At 41.4% G+C, this 16,367-nt stretch overlaps 1 protein-coding gene across 6 annotated transcripts; it reads right to left on the bottom strand.

Annotated features, from left to right (window-relative positions):
* Positions 1-2,190: 2,190 nt before the first annotated feature.
* Positions 2,191-14,764, bottom strand: LOC139413864 (nuclear receptor coactivator 5). Of its 6 annotated transcripts, none has more exons than XM_071161688.1 (11): positions 14,613-14,745; positions 10,488-10,776; positions 9,967-10,074; positions 8,210-8,276; positions 6,338-6,610; positions 6,141-6,244; positions 5,535-5,664; positions 4,999-5,201; positions 3,888-4,092; positions 3,482-3,567; positions 2,191-3,343 (listed from the first exon to the last, which is right to left on the bottom strand). In XM_071161688.1, exons 2-11 carry the CDS (start codon positions 10,657-10,659, stop codon positions 2,646-2,648), a joined length of 2,046 nt encoding a protein of 681 aa, XP_071017789.1. In that variant the 5' UTR covers positions 10,660-10,776; positions 14,613-14,745; the 3' UTR covers positions 2,191-2,645. The 6 variants fall into 6 exon arrangements, with proteins under 6 accessions (XP_071017789.1, XP_071017788.1, XP_071017790.1 ...); XM_071161687.1 differs by having other exon boundaries at positions 6,135-6,244; positions 14,613-14,733; XM_071161689.1 differs by lacking the exons at positions 9,967-10,074; positions 10,488-10,776 and having other exon boundaries at positions 14,613-14,764.
* Between the last annotated feature and the right edge of the window lie 1,603 nt (positions 14,765-16,367).

The raw sequence follows: 16,367 nt of genomic DNA, 5'->3' as shown, positions 1-16,367 counted from the left end.
TTAGCGTTTTGTAAAATGATGTGCAATATTGTTCTTATTTGGATAATCGCTTTTCATTACAACACATTAACAACTGACAAGTTGGCGTTCTGCTCATCAGAATGTCTAGAACCAGGTCTAAAGGACCGTAAAGTTATCGTGTGTTCATCTCGACTGTGGTTGTTGCGACAGAGAAGCACTTATTGTGATTAAAGGTTTGAGCACCTAATCAGTGTTTGATAGAAACAATACTTGCCCAGTTTAAGCACTGATTCATAGCGTCCTCCTGTGGTATAAATGAGTACTGCAGACAGTTGGCGTACATCTGTGAGAAAGACAGAGCGGGATACATAGATCAGATTTCGCCATCACTCTGCAGTTTTTCACTGCAATTATATCCTACCTGTTAATTTTATTTCCTTCCTATTGAGAATCCCTGGAGATTTGTAAACCCCCCGGGTCACAAATCTCCGCTCAACCAGCCCTGTATTTATTTATACGTATGTGATTTCAGTATAATTCTGAATATTGACTCAAAGAATATAAAACAAGCGCTTCCACTTCTGGTACTGGCTCTGCTTGGACGGTTTAAGGGTAACTCGGGAGCACCAAATAGCTATCTCATCTAGGGCAGATACACAAACCACTCCTAAATCTGACCGTTCGCCTGCACAATTGTAGCATGAGACGAGTCGGCTGGTGATCATTGTGAATGATTCTCCATCCTCGAATGGATATTAAGGGCTCCAAAATATATCTGCTCCTGTGTTAAAGAGGTTGTCCTTTCGAGGGGACACAAAAAACGACAAAAACCACAAATTGGAGTGTAGTGCCTCACCATAACCGTGGTTTTAGTCAACAAGACTGAACTGTGATCCCGCCACAACCTCAGTCTGTCACCTACTTATCCCGAACCAAACGTGTTTATACACTTCAAATCGGTGATCATTGTGTACATGCTGTGCAAGCAGAGCCCCACTCCAGGTCTGTTGTGTAACTCAATGCATGCACATTATCCTGAACAAGGTGTAGTACTGAATATATTGAAGTGTTTGTGGTATACTGTGTTCTGTTCATATTGTTTTAGTTAGATCGACCCCTTTCTTTAGACTGAATGGATAACAATTGTTTGCATCTAAGATAAATGAATATATCAGTAACAGGATTCTATTTTTATTCACTTTGTTGAAGAGGTCCCTCCACATCTTATATCAATTGTTTCATATATATAATATATATCTGCAGATAAACGGATTACCAAAGTATATTTCAGTTAACACTTGTGAAATTATGTACCACTGAATTAAATGTAAACTCAGATTAGATGACAAATCGCCTTGATTCCACACACAGAGGGCTCCCGAGGCGTTTCAGAAATTGGCAGCTACCCCCCCCTCCCCCCCCCCCTCCCCACACAAAAAAAAATGAAATTCACCATTATTTCAAAAACAAAATATTTTCAGATTTTGTCAAACAAAAATGTGAAGGGTAAACATTACAAAACACAAACACTTAAAGAGAATGATCATGTATTTGTCCAAATTCTACAAACATCCAATGAGCCATGACCAGCATTCCTCATGGTCTGGCTTTCTGACCCATAAACTTCTGCTATGGTGTCAATCTTAGCATGAAAGTCCCTTTGAATGTCCCCTCTCAAAACCTTAGACCTCTTCCTTGGTACTGTACAAGTATTCTGGTGGAGCAGTAGTGTTCTTGTGTGTTTTCAGTTCTGTGGGTGTGTGTACACAATGTGCACTTGTAAACACAGGGGGGGGTCTTGAGTAAAGGTGGGGGGAGTTCTGTGCATAAACCCAAAAGTTAGTGTCAGTGTTAATTTTGTGTCAGTGTTAAATATTTTAAATAAAAACTATTATCTATTGTGTATCATGGTATATTAAAGAAAAAAGTGACATCTCTATAGCTTCTGGCGATACCTGTTCCATTTTATAGATTTGTCAGCACAAAATGCAATAAACCAATATCATTTTATTACAGCTTTGTTTGCGAGTCATTGGAATAATGATCTTTTCAATACGATCTCGGGTTTTAAAAGGGAACGTTCCCGCATTGAGATTCCATTCGCGCTGCATGTCAGCTCACTCGGAAATTGCCTTTTAAAAGACGTATAAAGCATACAACACGCGATCTGATTGAATCCCGGCCTTGATGTTTGAAACTACTCAAGGGGTACGCAATAACCACACAATGTCACATTCAAAAATTGTTTATTTCAGGAGCACTGCTAGTACAATCACACAGGAAGTTGTATAAAAGTTTTGCTGTGTAGAACTGGCCCACACCGACACCAGATCTAGCCATCAAACATTGTGGTTGAGCAGAGAACAACAAGTTCAGCACAATCCTGAATATCTTCGGACATGCAATTAACTTTTTACAACAAATCACACTAACCAGAAAATGGAGAGACTGGTTACAACCGAAAATGTCTGACTTTCAAATAGTCTTACCAAATAACCGAGGTCTGTCATTACAATACCTAGGGTAAAAAAAGGGTCCTCTAAAAGCATTTACAAATGCAAAAAAAAAGGAAAAAAAAGAAAATATCAGTCTACATCTACACATTTCAACTGTGGTAAATTAATTTAACAAAAGCTGCTTTGCAGACTCGGGGGTTGGGTGTGGTCACATTATGAGGGGAATCATCAGTAATGGCGAGGGTACATTGCCATGGGCGGAGGCTGACCCATGCCTTGGCCCATGCCCTGGCCCATGCCCTGGCCCATGCCCTGGCCCATGCCCTGGCCCATGCCATGACTTGGTCTGGGGGATGCCGAATTCCCAGCATTTACCAAGTGGTTGAGAGAGGGTCCGCTTTGAATGAGCGTGTCCAGGGCTTTCTGGACGCTGGGGTTGTCGAAGTTGATGCCCGCTCCCCCTGAGACAGGAGGTCTCTGCCCCCCCTGAGGGGCAGCCATGCGGCCTGTGGGTGACCCATAGCCTTGGTGGATACCGAGGGGCACCGGGCCCGGGCGCATGGGGGGCCGGGCACCCATCATGTTGGGGACTTGGGAAGGTGTGGTGGCCATTTTGGGGACAGGAGAGGCTGAGGACATGGGGAGGCCTGTGGACTGGATGCCCATGGTGGAGCCGTAAGACTGGGGGACCATGGCGGGGCTGGCAGCGGAGGCCGATGCCCCGGCGCCACTGTTGAACAGGCTGAGGATCTTAGCCTGCAGCTCCTGCTGGTTGTTGGAGGTGGCGTTGGGGGCCGGCGGCATGCTCATGTGGGTGGAGTGGGCACTGTGTGGGGGTGGTGCGTGACCGGGATGGACTGCAGGGGGCATCGTCTGGGCCTGGAGAGTAGGCTCGTGGGTGGCTGTGGTCGCCGGGGGATGCGCTGCTGCAGAGGAAGAAAACAGTCAGTGTTCTTCTGTTATGAGTTAAATTCTGTAAACTAGAGTAAATGGGGCAAAACCCAGCGTTGGTTTAGGGGACCTCTTTCAAGCCCAACTTGAGGGCAAAGTTGAGAAAGCCTTACCTGCAAGTGGGTCGGCTCTTACGATGCGTTCCCTCTTGACCCTCAAATACTCTATAAGACTATCCAGCTCCTCTGGAGTCAGGAACCTAGGACGTCGAAGACAGAAGACACACTTCATGTCAGACACACGAACAGCTACAAAGCCCACTGTGACACACAATCCCAACTGCACCATTCCGAGCCCCTCTCCTCATACCGGTTTGGGTGGGAATTTACAAAGAGCATTGTCATGTGTAACATCAGCACAATGAGAAGTAATGAGACAGTCTACAAGAGAGAGATGAAGGGAGACCAGTGGGAGAACACAAGACGGATTAAAGTGAAATGGAAAGAGAACGGGCTGTTAAGACAGTATAATATACAGTACTGAAATAAGGAGTGTGTGCGTGTAAGCAGAATGACTGACCTGCCCTCAGACAGCAGAGTGATGGCAGGAAGCAGGGTGACCGGGTGGCCCTCCCTCTCATGCTCCCTCATCAGCACGTCGTCAGCCATCTTGGCAGCCTTCTGAGCGATCTCCTCACGCTCCTTCTCACGATGTTCCACCTTGAAGGAGTCATAGTTGTGGCCCACCAGGACCATGGCATCCTCCATGGGCATGTTGCGATGCTCTAGGAGTTAAATTTTTTTTTTTTTTTTGAAGGCAAAGAAAATAAATTAGTAATTTAAAATGTAGGATACAGGCCTAAGACATGGCAGGGCTGTGACTACTACAAAGTGTAAAGTAAATTTTAGATCAGCCTTCGCTCATCGAGTTTGCATGGACTTCTTGTTAATACTGTCAAAGAATTTTGGGCTCTTGGTTATTAAATACTTTTTGGGCACAATTGGGTACTGAAATCGTCCACATTTCTTTCTAGTTACATCTGGGCACGTTTTTAGAGTACGAGTCATTCATCGCTAGCTATTTTACCTTCCTGTGAAGTGACTGTAATAACAGCCCATGGTAACAAACATGAGTCTGATCAGCAAGTGTTTGTCTGCATTCAACTGTTTGAGCATTTTGACAGGCTTCCTCCTTTTGCTCAATTGCCCTTCACGGCAAAAGTTTATTGGACATCACAGTAACTGTGTGGGATTTGACAAAAGGTAAATTGATTCAGATGATAAAAGCAGCTTGTAACGTCTTTGTGATTACAGGCAATTTCACAAGTTATGTGTGTGTGTATACACAACAATGACCGACACACACATAGATGGATAGGACAAAATACCAAAAGTACCATACTGTTGCCCCTGTTCTTTCGAAAGAACACTTACCTACGACACATTAGGAAAAACAACTCTGGGTTTCAGCTTTAACTTAATCACTGCCTCAACACTAGGAAATCATGTAGGTACATAAGTTTGAACAAGTGTCAAGAAGAATACATCTTAAACAAGTACATTTTACACCCCTTCAAAGCTCAAGTTGAACACTGAACAAAAAATGTCCACCTGTCAATCCACCCCAAAAGCAGGATTAAGACGCTGCACTTATTCCAGTCAGTCCCGGCAGCAGAAACCAGAAGTCCTACCTTGGGGTGTGCCGAAGAGGATGTTGACTGTGCAGGAGCGGTGCACCTGGTGCTGCTGAGTGATGATTATGGCGAAAGGGGTGCGCGCCCGGCCCACGTCCTCCAGCGCCTGGGTCAGGGACACCTCCGTGTTGAGGAAGATGAGGTCCACCACCATACCCAGGTCACGCACCTTCCGCCCCACCGTCTCCGCATACTCCCTACTGCAAGGACAAAGTGGATGCTACAGGAAAAACGCCACATGCTTATCCACTCATGTTTACAATAAGGCTACAATCAATTTCGAAGAAGATTACTATGGAAGGTCTTGTGTGACAATTAGGCTGTATGCCAAGGGTACATAACTCATTTGTCAAAAGGGCTGGTGTCAGATACTTTTTTTTTTTTTTTTTTTTTTTTTAGAAAGACAACCACATTAAAATTGGCCCGTGGACTGCATCTGGCCCGCCCTGCTGCATGCATAATTTCTAATCAAATACAGACTCAATTCACACTTAATCCGAGTGGTAATATGGAAGATTTAATCATGGACTTACTTTTGTGCCTTGTTGACAACAATGACCGAGCAGTCAACTGGGCGCTCCCGGTCATACTGTCTCTGGACCTCCTCATAGTACTGACGGTAGAGCTCGTTACGCCGCCGCTCCTCTACTCGCACACGGTCATCTGAAAGAGACCGGTCTTTACATTATTTTACCACCGACAGTTCAATTTGTTTACAAGTTAAAAGGATAGTTCAATCAGAAAGTATATATTAGTATTTATTTCATTTCAATTGTCTGCTGTTAAAAAGAAAGTTTGAGGTTTTAGCAGAAAAGCAGTTTTCTACATACCCAGTCAGGTGAACTCATGGATACCACTTATGGAGATCAGCTAGCTGATCCCATTGACTTCCAGTGATTGTTAGCAATCACTCCAGAAACTACATTCAACTTACTTCAAACTGCATGCAGACATAAAAGTGGTATGCGTCAGTTCATCTGACTCTGGGTAAGTAGAAAACAGGCTTAAATTGCCCAAATTGCAAACTATCCCATTAATGCCATAAGTGTGCCAGTCAGCAGTCAAGATGGAACACTTGGTACCGAGCAAAAACTGATGCCGTTTGTACGCGTTTAAGAGTATTGCATTACTACCTTTACCTTCAGGTTCTCGTCGGCCGTTCCATGGATCCCTGTACGGGTCCTCCTTCTTGCGGTGGTGCTCATCTGCGCCACCACGGTAATATCGATCATAACCCTCCTCTCTGTAATACACAAGTGACCAATTGTTGGTTAAAAGTTGCTTGGAATAGGGCAGAGAATGTTCCTTCAGGGTGGCCCTTTGCCAGACCGGTCACCTGAATGTGGGGTCTCTAGGGTCTCCGCGAGGTTCACCGCGAGGGTCTCCACGAGGTTCACCCCTGAGATCCTTTTCCCTGCCCTCGGATGTGCGGTAGCGGTCAAAGTTGGGGTCTCGCGGTTCGTGATGGTCACGAGGGTGCCGAGGCTCACGACCAGGCTCTCGTGAGTGCTCTCGGCTACCCCGGTGCGCACGAGAGTCGCGCCCGTGCATAGGCGAGCGAGAGCGAGGACGGGGCTCCCTGCCTTCTCCATAACCTCCATATGGATCCCTGGAAGAACAAAACAAAGCCTTAGTGAACAATGTTGGATTGGGTTACTTTAACATAATAGTTTGGTTTTAATGTTAACATTAGAATCAAATTAAATTGGTTAATTATTTAGAATGCACACAATAAAGCAGTGAAGGTGCTCCTCTCAAGGACTCCACGAATTAACACACAATTTCCCCTTGACATTGGAGCAAGTGTGGTTCCACGACGGGGGAAAAAATGTGAACCCCCCCCTAACATTTATCACAATGACCTGATGGCCGGTGATGTTCAAATGCTAACAATTCCAAGTCACAGCAGAAACGTCTTTCCACTGAAATTGTTCTTCCCATTAACATAAGTCTTCGTGAAAACTTCCAGGGAGTTCAAAATAATATTTAACGCAATGAAAACCTTAAATACATTTTTTTTTTTTTTTTTTAAATACCTGTCATCGGGTTTGGCGAAATTGAGAAGTGATATATCACATGAAAACGTACACATGCTCCATATTAAAATGTGTTTTCGATTAAAGGTCCTGTTTTCGGAGGTAAAAAATACAATTTATAGAAATGCATTAATACTCGAGTATCAAGCAATCTCAAGAATTCCTACCAAGCAAATCGGCAATGAAATCATCGTACGCAAAACACAACAGGAAACACTTGAGACAAAATAATTACCACACATTAAAATATTCTTTATTGTCTATACAGATTTTTGTTAGCTGACAACTGGCACCTACTTTCAAATGTTTTTGAAAACGGGCTAACTAGATTGAAATAAAAGACTTACTAAACTAAAAACTTACTTACTAAAAACAGAATATAACTGATCACAGAAATATTTTGATATTGTCAATGTCGATATTGCGCATCAAAGTCAACCATTTTCCAATTATGAACATTGATTAACTATGCAGAAGCAGACATGACATCTAAATCAGTCTTATCTAGACCCCAGGCGTTGCCAGAATCGTCCCACAGCGAAATTACATGGTGGTTGGCGGCGGTAATAGTCTAGAAAGACTAGTATCTGTTGGCCATTTTTAAGCAGAGTTTTAAAAAGCCAAAATCTTTGTGCTCAAAACATAATTCCGGTTGTCAAAGTATTGAGACCGATTGTTTCCCATCGCAAACAATAATCGATATTTAAGTTTACTTAATTGCCATTTTGCTGCCAACATAGCAGAGCCGATCACAAGGGTGAGGCATGGCGTAGCATTTGTTCAACCGTCCGGTGAAGCAAGATGGCGCCGCACGTACCGGCGATATTTTATGCTGAAGAGTTTTTTTTTTAACATTTAAATTAAATGAATGGGACGTCGTTTTTATTGTTTTGTCTAGTTAAATATGGCCTAATCAGAACAGGGAAATTGTGAAAACAGACATCTTTAGAAGACAAATGACACAGAACTAAATTCAGAATGTTGTTTTATTTCATGATTTTCTTTGTGTGTGTGTGTGACGTGAAATATGTTACCGCTAACTGAACACAACGCTGAGAAACTTAACGAGCTGTTTTTGTCAATGTGCTTCGGGGCAAATGACATGAGAAACATATTTTACCAGAGCAGCTGAAACGTTGGTACTTCTTCATAACCCATTAGCGTTACTTTACCTTCTTGGAGGGCTCGGCCGGGATTGAGCTTTATTCTGTCGTTGTCGCTCCGCTGCCATATTTATAGCTGAAAATAAACCAATCAAAAACGTTCAACATGACATTTACAGATATTAACTCAATGAAGCGAAAGGTTTTAAGTGCCATGAAATGTAACCCCGCCGCTCACTTTCCCGATCCATAAATTGAGTTCCAGATTTCCAAGCATGAAAATCCAAATTGATTGTTAAAAAAATAAAAAATAGATCTAATTGGACGAGAGGGCGAAAATGTTCCAGGTTCCAAGTTGTCTTTACATGGCTTCCCTTGTTATATTGCATGAAAGGTTTGATGGGTATTTTTTTGAAGAGAGGATGCTTTCCATTTTAGTTGAGAATGAGAGAATCATCTGGGATGCTTTGACTCAGCTACTAAAATAAAATCAAGTTGAGATGAAGCGGTCAAGGGAAAATCTAACTTATGTCAACGAGAACATTAACACTACACTGATAACACAAAGCCAAACACGTTAATCTTCCACTTGTGTGTGCGTTCTGAAGTCTGTTCAAATTCGCAATATTTCTTCCAACTGTTCAAAGACAATTAAGTGTATTCTTCGGGAGTCAAAAGACATTGTAACAATTTCAAGTTTTAAATCATTTATTTTGTTTAAATGTCATTGCAAATGCGGAGCTAAAAATGTAATGTATACAACAAAACTGTTCTTGGCTAAAGCGCAAAGGATGGAGCAGACTATTTTTATTTTTTTTAATTACATTGTATATTGCCCCACTTGCTAAACATTCATAGTTATTCACAAAACTACAGTTTTATAACTTAAGTAAAGCTGCTAAATTGTAGTCTGGGGATTCTGCTGGGAATACATTGAGCAATTTAAAATCCTAATATCTAAATAAGCCATTGAATGTTATTACAGCGATTAAATCTTTACCTAACACTTTCAGAAGAGGATACATACTGTGTGGTGGAAGACCCCCACACTGCACAATAGGCCTACAGTTTAACTACGTTTAATCTCGTGGAGAGACTACGTAAACATCAATGCTTCCGTAGATCTATCATGAAACAACGGGATGCATGACATATCACACAGGCATTAGTTCTGGTGCCTTGGTCAAATCATGATTTTGTAGGTGTTAGCATCTTTAAAATTTCATAAGGGGAAGGGGCATTTGGCCCATAGACTTGCGAAGAGGGTGGAGCTCATCGTTACAGTTACAATCTCTTCGCTGAAACACATATGGACCCAGAATATACAAATCAAGCATCTGAGCAATTTCGCAAGACTTTAGCTATGGGTTAACTGAGATTACTGTAATATTAAACTGATATATGCTATGTGATTTCAAAGAAATGGGAAAACCCCTTATTATAGCAAATATTGACAGTGATGGACAAACAGAAAAGCATTAAATTGGAGAACTTGGTAGGCTGTTGTCTCCTACTGTGCGAGTCTTCGTAGCTGACCAGGTCATCCGCTCATCATGCATTTCTATGGGCTAGTGCAGTATTTTGGGGGGGAAAAACATCCAAGGGTCCTAGTGTTGTTGGCAGCACGTAGGAGCAGTTAAGACATTGTCCTCGCCGCCGACCTTAAGATTTCACTCTGATCTTATCAAATGATCTGGGATGAGTTAATCATTCTAATATCGTACAGCGTATTCTCGGCATTACAGTGACAGGAACACCATGACAAAATTGCTCCCCTTCAGTCACCTGTTACCTAGACAGTCACATCTAATACAGTGATCTCTTACCTATTTTATAACCTTTATAAGGGCGACCATTTTGTCCCGCCTTTGCAGCCTCTGCATCCTCAACACGTTCAAACTGCACAAATCCGTACCCTTGGAACATGGACAAGGCTGGAAAAAGGAACATTTTTGTTGTTTTGATTTCATATAAAAGGAAACAAGGGCCAGGTTTAAAACTATGATTTCCTCTCTAAGGGTAGTTTAAGTGATATTATAAAAAAGTTATGCAATGAAATACAAAAATGTACAATGTTCAGAATTTGGTTCAAAGTTACAAAACTTTATCCCAAAATGTTGTGATTCTTTAAGATGAATCTACATTTGAATTGATCACAGCTTAATCTTGGGCAAGTTTAATATTAGGCTACTGCATTGTAACCAAAAACAATACATGTAAATTAGGCTAGATAAGAGTTACATATTTTTTTTTTTTAAATGACTCCTTAAATTCAATAAGACGAATGATGCTCAAAAATTGAGGATGAAATGTGTATTCCTTCCTAGTAGGTAGCCTAAGTACTAACCATGAATCTTCCCGTAGGGACTGAACAGTTCCTCCATGTCCTTCCTGTCCATCAGTGATGTCGGTAAATTCCCCACAAAAATCCTCCTCTCCATATCGCGGGGATTTTGGCTGTTGGTGCATGAGCGAACAGGGCCAGACGGCGATCCACTGCGGCTTCTTCTGTGAGACATGGCGCTACTCGGCTAGATCCCAACCTTAGCGATTCTTTTCTTTGGCGTAAATTTTTTGGGGGGTACTGTTCAATTTCCTTTTTTTTGCGCGTGTGTTCAAAAGTTGTTTCCAAGGTCCTAAAAATGTCAGCGTGGTAAAGAAAAAGAGAAGAGAAATCCCATGGATGAAATGATTCAGCACAGCAGAGCCCCAAATAGTTACGCCTAGGTTGCACTCTAAAGAAGAGAAAACAAATTCCTACGAAATTCAACAAAATTAGGACATGACAGTCATTCAATGCCCTCTTTGTTGCATTTGGTTATTGTGATCACAACTGGTGAATCATATATTTTTAGGTTAGTCTTCTTTGAATGCAAAGAAGTTGCAAGTCTTTCAGAATGATTATTCGGATAATTAAGTGTAAGTTCTGTATATCCGCTGAAAGACATTCATCCATTTGAAATACAATGACAACAGGCTGTAAATCAAAACAGCCAATTCCTTTACAGAGATGTTTAGGCAGACAAGGCCGTCTGTAGTCCATTTTTTTTGTTCTTAGGTATGAAATGTCAACGTCTACAAATGTTTTATTAAGATTCATAACAGGCAATATGTTATAGCTAGGCCATAGCATCTACAATAACGAAATTCCCTACAGGGATTTAAAAGCGTAGGCCTAGACTGGAGGGAGTTTCCACCAGATTGGGGGTTTGACACAGGTAGGAAAGGAAAGGTTACTGTAAAGTGTTTTCTGGCGTTGTTAAAAGGGCTAAAAAATGAGTACTTGTACACCTTTTGTATGCAATATGTGTGTTGGCAAGTCATGATTGGGCTGTTCCTAGCATCTTTCAGTCCTAGCAACCCTAGGTCACACCTGTACTCTTATTCTTCCAGAACAACTGGTTTATATTTCAGCCAAATAATTCCCTGTATTGCTTTCATGTAGGCCACCTCATTTACATCTACTTGTCCTTCTTTACTGCTACTGTTTATTACACAGACATTGGGTGGTAAAATTAGTTACTTTGGCAATATACTTACAGGCCAGAGTGAAAGTACACACATACGTGTAACTGAAGACAGTGAATATACCTTCCTCTAGGCGTAGCCATCTGGCTTAATGCATATGCCTTCTAGCTAGATAAATAACGTTTGTTAGCAGGCAAATTAACTTCTAAACTTCAACCATCCTTAGTGTCGTATGACATCATTGCTTGCTAGCTAGCTAACAAAATGGTAAAACATTTACATTGGCAAATTGCTGCTGGCAAAAAACGCTGGTGCAATTACACACTTGGCGTTGCAAAAATACATAACATTTAAAACTTACTCTGCCTGTGGTTGGTCCTTATAAAAGGGGGGGTTAGACAAAATAGGCAAAGGACTATTATTCAACAGACTCAAATGTGGCCCACTTTCACTCTGCTTACCTCATGTCAAAATAAAAGGAATAACTTGGGGGACCAAGTTGAAATGTAATTGTATTTAACCTCTGGCATCCCGTGGACTGCTCATTTTTTTGCAGCCCAACCTTAGTGTGTAAATACACCAGCATTTCTAAAAGCAGCTACTGGACCTCGCCAGCTTGTAGTCCTTAAAACCCGAAATGAGTTACCTCTGGTTCATTCAGGCATTCCTATGGGCGAAATGAATGTTGTTTTGGCATAAACGCCAAAAATAAGGTCAGAGGTTAAAACAGGCTTAGGAGATCTACATTTTGTTCTATGAGAATCATTCTGTTACCATGACGTTTATTACATATATGCATCAAAATAGGGCCAGGCATTTTTTTGCCACCTACACCGGTATTGATGAACAGACCGGTTTGCGTTTTTTTACTTTACCTTCTATAGCGGTATTTCAATGTTTGGTTTGTTAAATGTGATAAGCCACTCTGTTTATAGTTTACGCTACTCGAGTCATCTCTCTTCCTCGCTCACCAAGTCTCGCCCCGTCACTCAAGGTGCACAGTTGTTGCTCGACAACAAGATCATTTGCCGACGTTCACTCTTCAGTCTGCATGGTCAATGAAGCAGATGCATCAATATGTTGATGACAATGATGCTACATTCCACTTTGCTTCTTAATATAAATCCACAAGCGTTCTATAATTACACAAACAAATAGTGTATCTTACTGTCTGCAAACTGCTAGTTTATTTGTTCTTAGCCAGTTGTGGCTAAAAATAAATTGTGTTTGTCGCTAATGCTAACACAGCCCGATACCAGTGATTGTGTAATCCTAAATCAGCATGTTTGTGAAACAGTACCTTCTAAATCAGAAAGGTATAGGCAAAGCATGAATGTTAGCTACATGAAGTAAGAGAAAACATTTAATGTAGCCAATGATTATAGGGTCCCACTCCAATGGGAAATACTGACCAACACTTTTGTTCCTACCCTGTCACAATAACGACTCCATAGAGATCATTTTAGTATTCTGTTCCTAATTCTATCATCAAAACCACCCTGGCTTTCTAATTCGTTGTCATGTAAAACATTGCATTGAAAGTGCCCACCAGTATATGTAAAATTAGAATAATCATTCTATTTCCATGAATCCAACAGTACACCCAAGTGTTTTGATCTAAACCGCAAGCCAAAAAGCAACATTTGTTTAAAAATAAAGCCTAGACTTTTTTTGCCAATATCATGTAGCCCTATATGGCAGTGTGGAAATTATAAACTTTTGGTTGAAGTTCGATTGAACAGTACAAATCAGAATGGAGAAAGTCACCATGAATTTACTTAGAATGTAAAGTATGTGTTGCTACCAATGATTTATATAAACCCTGGATTGCTGATCCATAATGGCACTCTTTAGAAAAGCAGCCGCCCGTAGGAATGAATGGAATTGTACAGTATTTTATTTAAAATGTGTAAAGGACAAAAGTATGTTGTTTTAGTGGGGACAGTTACATTAGTACCATCAAAAAATATTTTCTTGACGGAAATGTTTCATGTTTAGGTCACATATTTAAAAGTATGCATTAAAGCTGTCCAATAGAATAAACGTAGCAAAAAAATGGGACATTAGAATATACATTTCTAAAGCTTACAAAATATTTTTTGCAACGGTGGTAGAGCGCCAAGATGGATGCGTGGTGGCTTCCTAACTCCCCCCCGTCAGCCATCGTGTGTGTGTGTGTGTGTGTGTGTGTGTGTGTGTGTGTGTGTATATATATATATATATATATATATATATATATATATATATATATATATATATATAATAAAAATAAATCATTGGTTGCCACCCTACGGTCATGCACAACTCAAAGCAAATTATAAAACTGATTCAAAAACATAAAATACGGAAAACATCGTGATATATTTGGGCCGCTCAGCACTTCAAAATTCACAACGTTAAATGATAACGATTATATCATCGAATAAAACGTAAGACATGTTTTATTAAGCCTGCGTTTATCCAAAAACCACTTAGCTTTCGACGAACGAGCCATGGCGGAGTTAGAGCTTACAAAAAGACGCCATTACTATTGCTCTCTGTTGGCGGGAGGCTACAGCAAGCTCGTCGTCATGCCCTGTCTGGCTAATGCTGGATAACCACAGCTAACTTTATAAAACGTTAGCGATCCAACGTTAATGTATTTAATAACGAGACTTAATTAAAACACTGAAACCAAAGCAGGTTTCGCTAACTCATTAGCTAAAGTAGTAATGTTAACTAACTAGTTCCGCGTTAACTACCCTAGCTCGACAGACTTAAGGTTAGCTAGTTAGCGTTACTTTACAGCGCTTGAATGAATGAAGGCGGGCGTAGGCCTAGCTAGCTACATATCATGGCCCACTACTATCCAAGAAGATGCTAACACGGGACTAGCGATGGTTCTGCGAAGGGACGCCATGTTGGCTAGCTTGGTCAGCTTAGGGCCGTGAGATAACGGTAGCTGGCTGTAGCTAGTCACTAACGAACACGGTGTAGTTTATTATAATCAGCATTGTACTCCTACCTTCAACATTAAGGTTTCCAACAACAACAAAAAATCTGCAGTGCTTTTTTGATGTCCTCCAGTAAGTTCTTCTGACCACCCGTAACAGCTTCCCCTTCGTCGCCACACAATAATGGCCGTCCGGCTTCTTCTTGTGTGGTTTTTAAAGCAATGGTCTCGGGCCTCGGGTTTGTGTTATGTCAACACTGCCATCTGCTGTATAGGAGGGCTTGTTGCAAGGTCAATTTATGTTTTAATGCGTTATTATACAATAAACACCTATCTGAATTATTCAGTGCTACAATGTTAAACGTCAAAACTCCATTGTGTTATAAGCCGAGGTTGAACTGATGGACAGTGGACCAGCAGCAGTCAGTATGTAACCTGACACCATTGGAGGTGTTGATGGAACAATAAAGAAAACAAGCTTCCTTGTCTTCTCCTGAATCACCCCAGGGTGCCGGTGAAGGGCGGGCAGGCCTCCAAAATAGACTAAACATTTGTTCAGGGTTTGGGAGGGCACTGGGTAAGCCATCCTCACATTAAAATTAATAGACATGGCCAATGTCTGCAGGACAGAGTTTATTTCACCACTTGGGGCAATGATATATATTTTTTAAATTTTTTAAATTTTATTTATTTATTTCACCTTTATTTTTTTATTTTATTTATTTCACCTTTATTTAACCAGGTAGGCTAGTTGAGAACAAGTTCTCATTTGCAACTGCGACCTGGCCAAGATAAGGCATAGCAGTGTGAACAGACAACACAGAGTTACACATGGAGTAAACAATTAACAAGTCAATAACACAGTAGAAAAAAGGGGAGTCTATATATACATTGTGTGCAAAAGGCATGAGAAGGTAGGCAAATAATTACAATTATGCAGATTAACACTGGAGTGATAAATGATCAGATGGTTATGTAGAGATATTGGTGTGCAAAAGAGCAGAAAAATAAATAAATAAAAACAGTATGGGGATGAGGTAGGTGAAAATGGGTGGGCTATTTACCAATAGACTATGTACAGCTGCAGCGATCGGTTAGCTGCTCGGATAGCAGATGTTTGAAGTTGGTGAGGGAGATAAAAGTCTCCAACTTCAGTGATTTTTGCAATTCGTTCCAATCACAGGCAGCAGAGAACTGGAACGAAAGGCGGCCAAATGAGGTGTTGGCTTTAGGGATGATCAGTGAGATACACCTGCTGGAGCGCGTGCTACGGATGGGTGTTGCCATCGTAACCAGTGAACTGAGATAAGGCGGAGCTTTACCTAGCATGGACTTGTAGATGAGCTGGAGCCAGTGGGTCTGGCGACGAATATGTAGCGAGGGCCAGCCGATTAGAGCATACAAGTCGCAGTGGTGGGTGGTATAAGGTGCTTTAGTGACAAAACGGATGGCACTGTGATAAACTGCATCCAGTTTGCTGAGTAGAGTGTTGGAAGCAATTTTGTAGATGACATCGCCGAAGTCGAGGATCGGTAGGATAGTCAGTTTTACTAGGGTAAGTTTGGCGGCGTGAGTGAAGGAGGCTTTGTTGCGGAATAGAAAGCCGACTCTTGATTTGATTTTCGATTGGAGATGTTTGATATGGGTCTGGAAGGAGAGTTTAGAGTCTAGCCAGACACCTAGGTACTTATAGATGTCCACATATTCAAGGTCGGAACCATCCAGGGTGGTGATGCTGGTCAGGCGTGCGGGTGCAGGCAGCGAACGGTTGAAAAGCATGCATTTGGTTTTACTAGCGTTTAAGAGCAGTTGGAGGCCACGGAAGGA

This window comes from Oncorhynchus clarkii, chromosome 7 (assembly GCF_045791955.1).
Source record: "Oncorhynchus clarkii lewisi isolate Uvic-CL-2024 chromosome 7, UVic_Ocla_1.0, whole genome shotgun sequence".
In the NCBI taxonomy this organism is placed as follows: domain Eukaryota; kingdom Metazoa; phylum Chordata; class Actinopteri; order Salmoniformes; family Salmonidae; genus Oncorhynchus; species Oncorhynchus clarkii.
Note: the sequence above shows the minus strand (reverse complement) of the source record. Positions and strands in the feature narration are given on the sequence as shown.

Bases quoted from the DNA above. Each gene is read 5' to 3' on its own strand.
- LOC139413864 (XM_071161687.1), bottom strand. From the start codon at position 10,659: ATGTCTCACAGAAGAAGCCGCAGTGGATCGCCGTCTGGCCCTGTTCGC. The intron at 10,075-10,487 runs GTTAGTACTTAG...TCCTTTTTCCAG, and splicing joins TCCCTACGGGAAGATTCATG to CCTTGTCCATGTTCCAAGGG. The intron at 3,344-3,481 runs GTAAGGCTTTCT...CTTCCTCTGCAG, and splicing joins AAGAGCCGACCCACTTGCAG to CAGCGCATCCCCCGGCGACC.